At 47.9% G+C, this 7,698-nt stretch overlaps 1 protein-coding gene across 1 annotated transcript in view; it reads left to right on the top strand.

The window, feature by feature from the left end:
* ITGB5 (integrin, beta 5) overlaps window positions 1–6,905 on the top strand; it is a gene marked incomplete at its 5' end in the record, with an annotated part of 55,185 nt that extends 48,280 nt beyond the window's left edge. The window contains 5 exons of the mRNA XM_009070847.1: window positions 72–91; window positions 663–766; window positions 4,208–4,324; window positions 5,482–5,648; window positions 6,320–6,905. Coding sequence (XP_009069095.1) covers window positions 72–91; window positions 663–766; window positions 4,208–4,324; window positions 5,482–5,648; window positions 6,320–6,415 — 504 coding nt within the window. The remainder of the gene's footprint in view (window positions 1–71; window positions 92–662; window positions 767–4,207; window positions 4,325–5,481; window positions 5,649–6,319) is intronic.
* Window positions 6,906–7,698: the final 793 nt, after the last annotated feature.

The raw sequence follows: 7,698 nt of genomic DNA, 5'->3' as shown, positions 1-7,698 counted from the left end.
CAGCAGGGACTTCTTGCTGGTGGGAAGGGCAACTCTTTGGTTCCTGGGGGACTTTACAGCTAAGGAATTAGTTCTGCTTTGTTAAACAGGGGTGAGCAGCCCCAGGCAAGGCTACCACTGCTCAGAACCCATGCAAAACAACCTGAGAGTATCCCAGGTAGAGCAGCAAGTGTTGCTGCCCATGTCCTCTCAGAGGTTCGTGTTCCCACTCTGCAGGAAAGGCTGGCAACCCCAGTTTTGCTGCACCCTGAGCTGCAAATGTCTGGGCCCAGAGAGCTGTGAGCTGCAGAGGAGGGGAGGACTGGGAACACTGCCTGCCTCGCAGTGATGGAGGTGCCCCAGGCATCAGTCTCAGACTAGCACAGAGCAGCAGTGCTGCCTGTCTTGATCTCTGCTGACATGCAGCTCCTGACATCCAAAGGGCAGACCCCAAACCTATCAGCTATTTTCTGTGAATATTTTTCACATTCTTTGAATCCACCTCTCGAATAAATTCAGCGTTGAGATGGAGATGCTTGGCCCTGAGTTGCCCTTTCCTTGTGGTACAGATATGCAGGGTCCAGACCTGCACCCAGGGAGTCATTTGCAGAGGGGTGAATCTATGTTCATGTGGTTTCTGACGGGTGCTTAATCGTCCCCTCCGTTCCTGTGTGTTCCTGCAGGGACTGCATTGAATGCAAGCTGTTTAACTCAGGAAGACTGGCTGATAACCAAACCTGCCAAAAGCACTGCAAGGACGAGATCATCACCACTGTGGATGTTCTCGGTGAGTTGGCAGCAGCAGGACTGCGGGAGGTGGGAGCCAGAGACTGTGGCATTGAACTCCTCTTAACCACAACAAGACATGTCTGTAAAGAAAGCCTCAGGGAACACCTGGCATTCACAAATGTATGTGTGTACCTAGTATATATGTGTGTATATGTGGTATATGTGGCCCTCTTCCAGATTGTAATCTATATTGAAGTAAAAAACTCTTTGATTTGAAATAACATCTTACCACATCTAACAACTACCACCCAGTGCAAGGAACAAAGAGAGTGGGATGAGGTCAGATCAGACTGATGATGAAACGAGCTGTGAGAGAGTACAAAAGGACAAAGTATCACCCTCAAAAAAGGCATTCTCTAATCTTCTGATAATTCATCTTGGAAGAAGTGAGCTTGTAAGAGAAAGCAAAGTTGTTTTGAAAACGAGTTCTGCTTTGGTGGAACGGACTGCTACAAGTCCCCCAGGCAAGATCCTCTGTTGCCCTTTGTGTCATTTCCTAGTGGTCACCCCACATGTGCATCTCTCAGCAGATTACCTTCTCCCTCTTCTTTTCAAGATCCATTGTGGGAGTCCCTGGTTGCTATTTAGGGGAGGGGATACAAACTTGTGTCAGCTTTGACTGTAATCCTGACCCCTTGGAGGGAGGGATGTAGATCAAGCAGAGACAAACTACTGTCCACATCTGACATCCCTTCCCACAGATTATAGAGGTAGGAATTTCACTCCCTTCCTCCTGAGCTGCCTGCAGGCAATGTTTTTCCCATTGACTCTTCTCACATCCAGTGTCTATCTTTTAAATTATGACCTGTGGGGTTTCCTACCTTTCCCTTTGGGAATTTTGCTCTAGTTCTTTCCCTTCTCCCTGCAGTTTAGCAGGGAGTGCACCTACACCAGCACACCATGAGCAGTTTGGAAGTCCAAACCACACAAAGATTCTTTCAAAGGTCCAGTTGGCCTGCATTTCTTAGGAGCCAGCAAATACTGGGGATTAAAGCTCACTCCCCTGCCTGGTTATTGCACCATGCCAAAGGCAGCTTTTGTGCTGACTGTGCTGTGGAAGGTGAGGCTGGGCTGTGGTTTGCTAAGCCCCCTGCATGGCTTTCAGAGAAAAACACAGCCAAATTTCTGGTTTAAGATATTTTGGGGAATTATGTTTATTCTTCTGTTGAACTATTGCAGTCTGACTGCATGTGGTGCTGAGCTCTTGGAAGCTCAAGGCTCTCTGTGGCTCAGAGATCTGGATTGCTAGAGAAAGAGGTAAAGCAAAATATTCCTAAAGAAAGCTCTAGGGGACTACAGACTTCTTCATGGGCAGACTTAGCCAAATCCTGGTTTTCAAGTGCTTTTGTATTATTTTGCACATACTAAAAGTCCCTGCTGAGATGCCAAACGCTGATACGTGTCACAGAATACATAGGTCTGCAAATCCTGGCAGAGGAGGGTGGGACTTCCTTAAATATCGAATTGCAATGAACACACCCTGAAACATCCCAAGTGCCTTTTGACTCTGGTTATGAGCAGCCAGTGCTTCAAAGCTTTGTAGAGTAGAGGCATCTGTCATTCAACTCACAAGCCAGAATGTTGCCTTGTGGGAGGCTTGTATGACTTGCATTGGACTCTGCAGGATCTTCTTTGCTTCTGCAACATTACATTTGCATTCCTGATGGTTCCAAAGAGGAGCATGACAGGTCCATCACTGAGCTGAACCTGGCAATAGCACACATCAGTGGACCTGAAAGCTCAGTGGGGCCATCACACCTCTCATATGTGATCTCTGAAACCTGGTGAAGATCAACAGAGATCATTACTGTTGAGACTTTAATCACTGTATCTTTTAGCAGAATAATGGTGCAAGGATGGGAGCAAAAGCAGCTAGACCTGCAGGAACTGAGACTTGGTGCCTAACTCAGAAGGGCATTAGTCAAAAAATATGGAAGTTTTATTTACATTAATCTAATAAGTACTTTGCTTTGTAACAATCAGCACTTCTCCAGCCCTGCCTTTAAAAGACCACTGTGTAGGTAGAGCAGGTTTTTCTGTCCCAGGGTAAGAACAGCTGAGGTTTGTCCACACCAGGAACTCATCAGGACTCACCACAGGGGCAGCTGCATCTGGGCTCAGCTGTTGAAATGGAGGGTATTAATCTCCCAGCTGGATGCAGGTCAAAGGCATTGAAAGGAAAAACAAACAGACAGGAGAGAGCTAAGGGGCTGGAGTAACTATGGTCATTAATGTGATCATTTTTCAGCATGACAGACAGGCATGGATACGAGTGAGCAGAAGAGCTGTGGGAAGCAGTTTCCAGGTGCCTAAGCCAAGGTCATATTTTTTCCAGTCAATAACATTGTGCCCCCAAATCTGTTCTTCTCCCTTGAAACTCTCAGCCCATGCATGTCATGGCTGGAGATGCTGCCCCATCTCCCTCCAGTCACTGTCCCTGCAACAGGGACACCCAATGAGCAGTGGATATGCAGGACAGTGGCTCTGCTGAAATCACCCCTGGAACCGGAGCTGTAAAACTCAGGTGATGGTTTTGCTGAATCTTAAATTGCTTCTGTGAAGTAGCCTTCTTCAGGGAGCACCTTACCAGAGCAGTGATCAGAGCAGTAACAGGCTCTGCCTGGTCCTATGATATGTTAGCTAGGCAAAAACACAGCGCCCATATGGGCATGGGAATAAAGTCTTCTCATTTCTTGCAACTCCCCCATCTATGCATCATTCTTCCAACCAGCTCCTCCCTTCCCCCTCTCTTCCTCCCTCCTCCCCTTCCCATTCTCCTCTTCTATCACTCTTTAAAAACAAACTTCCCAGCCATTTCCGGAGCTGGAGCTATTCAGCACAGCTGGAGCGTGAGGTGGCCGTGGGCTGCTGCTGGCCCCATCTGAGTCTGTGCCTTCCACTTTTCAAGAAATTTAGCAAATTAAGAAGAAAACAGTATTTATAGCCAAAGCAGACTTGTGTGAAGGAAGAGTGTGAGTGTGTGTCTGAGCCTGAGTCTGTTTGCCATGCCATGTTTGCCAAATGCCACATTTTCTCAAGCAGTAAGTCTGGATGCTGCTCAGTTACAATTTGCATGAGTTGTGATCAGACTGTGCTGCTTTCCAGGCTTGTGCCCCATTCCTCTGCTCCCAGGCATCTGTGGAGAGCTCTGCTCATCTTGCAATGGAGAATTATGCTAATTCCTAATATTAAACCTAACAACTAAGTTGACCAAGTGCCATATTGCAGTTTTAGACATATCCCGTTATAAAGGGTGACGAGTTTGAAATCAGAGAACCTACACCATTTGAAGTTGTTAGAGGGTAATTGGATTAAAAACAGGAGTGTGTTGGAAGCATTTGTGTGAAAAAATAGGGTACAAAAGTTCTGCAGTCTTTAGGATTTTTAAAAAATATATAAAATCCCAAATAACATTCTGTGACTCTGCATCACATTCCAGAAACGGATGATCCAAACGCGATCCTCTGCGCCTACCCAGTCAACAACTGTGTCATGAAGTTCACATACCTGGAGCTTGCCAGTGGGAAATCCAACCTCACCGTCCTCAAAGAGCCAGGTTGGCCCTCCCTTGGGTTTCCTTTTTAACAACACAGGCTGCCTCAGGAGAGGTGATGGGCTGCTGGGGAGCCTCACGGGTTGCGGAAGGACTGTTTTCACTGCCTGTGTGTGTGAGCAGATACCCTGGGATGATTTAAAATGAAGTGTTTTACAGTGCTGAAACCCAGCTCCAAATGCTCCCAACTTAGTTAAAAAAAAGGACTCTGAGAGTAAAACTTGCACCTGAGCCACCAGCATTGCTAGCAAGTGGGTGAAGAGTTTTCTGCAGCTTAGGATGCTGAATTAAACAGAGCCTATTTAAGTAGCAAAGAGCCTGATTTGGAGGTACAGCACCTGGGAGCAGAAACATCAGAAGGGAACACCTGGTGCTGCTGCTGGTTAAGTCAGGGTGTTAGGAAAGCCCTGCACCAGTTCAGGATTTCTACATGGCCAAAGAGCTAGCTCTGACCCAGGCCGTGTAAGGACTGTGTGTTTCTGCTCCCCTTCCCAGGCTGCACAGACAGCTGTGCTTCCCAGCGTTATTTTAATCACATGCAATGCAGTTTCTCAAAGAAAACTCCATGTGGTGTTGCAAGACAAGCTGGCAAGCACCCAGCAGTAGCTTCTTATTATCTGCTCTGGTCCTCTGAGGCACGGGCCAATATGGGAAAGACTGAGATTCAGAATGTTTTATTTCATTTGTGCTGCAGCTTGCACTTAATTGAAAGACCAGTTGATTAACTGACAGTTAATGTACTTAAAGCTCTTAGTGATCACCTGCCTCTGTGTGGGCCAGAAGCTGAGCTGGCTTTTGCCAGAGGCACCTTAACGCTCTGTGTCCCACATGGGTCACCTGGCATTAAAGCCCTGCATTGCTCTTGGGCACTGCAGCCCTATTTTTCCCCCGAGGCACTATGTGATGTGCTGGCTCTGATGACGTCCATGAGAGCTGTCCCTTTGACCTGCCTCTAGCCAAGAATGTATCTAATAAAAAAGAAATCAAAAAAGTCTCTTTGATTTCAGAGGGGACTGTTGCTTTTTTTAATTTAGTCACTGCCGCTAGCGCTGCCCTGAGGTCACTTGCTCAGTGGCTGCAGTCCAGGTTATTACGTGCCGGTATCCTAATCTGGGATACACTTACACTGGAGCTAATTGGGTTTTCCCTGTCATCACCAGCCTGCAGCTCAGCCCCCAGCACCGTGACGATCGTGCTGGCAGTGATTGGCAGTGTGGTGCTGATCGGCATCATCCTGCTGGGGCTCTGGAAGCTGCTGGTCACCATTCACGACAGACGGGAGTTCGACCGGTTCCAGAGTGAACGCTCACGGGCCAGATATGAAATGGTGAGCCTGGGGCAAGGGTGCTGCTGGGGGCCTGTGGGTGTGTGCTGGCAGCAAACAGCTCTGCAGCAATAGAGAAGGGTGGCAGGCATGAGGGAGCACAGAATCATAGAATTTTAGGGGTTGGAATGGACCTTACAGATCACTAGTCACAACCCCCTGCCATGGGACACCTCCCCACTGGACCAAAATGAGATGTAGGTGCTCATGCCTTGCAGTGCCTCATGACACACTTCAGGGTCCAGCACGTTGCACTGCCTTCCCCTTGGCAAGTTACAAATACTCTGCAAAATTATACCCAGCCTTTGGTTTCATCATCCAATTCCCAGCAGAGCTGGAGGCTGAAGAAGGTAGGGGAGAGGAGACCAGGCTCTGACTGTGGCAGCAGCCAGGTTGCTCAGGTCTATGATGGAGCCCTTCCTGGGAGGCTTTGGGTGGGATTGCTCAGCATTTGAGGGCATTACCTGTGCCTGCAGGCAGGATGGAAGATGGGTCTGATGGATCAGCTATGGACAAACAACACTGCTTTTGGATCTGAGTGCTTATTTCACCCAAAGCCAAACAGTGCTATCTCCAAACTAGTTGGCACAGGAAGGGGAGATTATACACATTTTTACCATGACACGGACTTTGTTCCTCATCTTCGTTCTTTTTGTCTGCTCATTTCTCTAAAGGCATCCAATCCTCTCTACCGAAAGCCTATTTCCACGCATAACGTAGAGTTCACGTTCAACAAGCTCAACAAGTCTTACAACGGTACAGTTGACTGATGGAGTCTCAGCGCCTGGGACTGCCGTGGACAATTGCTTGACTGTACAAGCTGCTTCCCCACTTGAAGATGGGATGCTCTTCAGGAGCGAGAATCCCTTACGACAGGACTGGTCGATGACCAGAGCCTGTTATTTGCACAGTAAGGAGAAAGGTCTGGTTAATTTTGGAGGCATGGACATGAAGGCAGGTTCCCTGCCTGTGCTGATGGACTCTGAGCCATGTGTGACTCCATACCCCAGCTTTCTGGATATATTAAACCTGCCAACTAAGTCAACCAAGTGCCATATTGCAGCTTTAGACATATCCCACTAGAAAGGGTGACTAGGTCAAAAATCAGGGCAACCCACACCATCACAAGTTGTTAGGGGGGAATTAGCTTAAAAATGAAGAGGGTGCCGGAAGCATTTGTGTAAAAAATTAGGATACAAGTGTTCTGCAGTCTTTAGGAATTTTTTATATAAAAAGCAAAATAAAACTATTGTGCATATATCATGCTGTGAGTAGTGTTCATTGTTTCCTTTGTGAGCCCCCCACCAAAACTGGGGCTTGCTCCTGCAAGCAGCAGTGGTGCCACCTGATTGATTTATTAATAGAGGCTTATCAGTCAAAGCATGTCTATAAAAATAGGAGCTGGAGCCACAGGGACTGCCACAGAAGTCATGTTGATTTAATACCCTGGTGTTGACCCAGGGCAGGGAGTGCCTCAAGGAGCTCCTGCTCTGAACTCGTGGTGTTAAACAGACAGGAGACTGGTAGGAGCCCAAGGGAAATGGGAGTTTAGACTCAGGAAAATAAATTAAACACCCATTCCTTGGGGTGTGCAAGTAGGTGTCTGGCCTGAGTGCCTGTAGGAGGGCAGCTGAGAGCTCACAGCAGCTCATCCAAACCTCTGACTTTTTACCAGAGGACTATTGCTGTGGGGTCCAGCAGAGCGCAGCTGGAAAAGCAGGGGGCCCTGAACTTTTGGCGGGACAGGGAGTTGGATAAACCCCAGTGTTGTTGCTTCACAACATACATTTTGCTTTGGTTTTGCTGTTTCCCCTCCACCCCCCCAAACTATTCCCCCAGCCCCATCTGTTTTCCTGTGGAGCTGGGGTTTAGGTTACCTGGTTGACAGCTGCAGCTTTAAACCCACACCAGAGGGGCTGCAACCCCAGCAGAGGGGCTGCAGCCACTGCAGGAGAGAGGAGCCAGAGCAATTGCTACTGCTTGGGTTTTTTCCCTTCTTTTTAAATTTCTTTTCTTCTTGTCTCTTCACCCTGAACAGATCATGCAATAGTCA

The sequence above is a fragment of the Acanthisitta chloris genome, unplaced genomic scaffold, assembly GCF_000695815.1.
Source record: "Acanthisitta chloris isolate BGI_N310 unplaced genomic scaffold, ASM69581v1 scaffold4203, whole genome shotgun sequence".
NCBI classification, from domain to species: Eukaryota; Metazoa; Chordata; class Aves; order Passeriformes; family Acanthisittidae; genus Acanthisitta; species Acanthisitta chloris.
The sequence above is the reverse complement of the archived record's forward strand: the minus strand, read 5'-3'. Positions and strand labels throughout refer to the sequence as shown.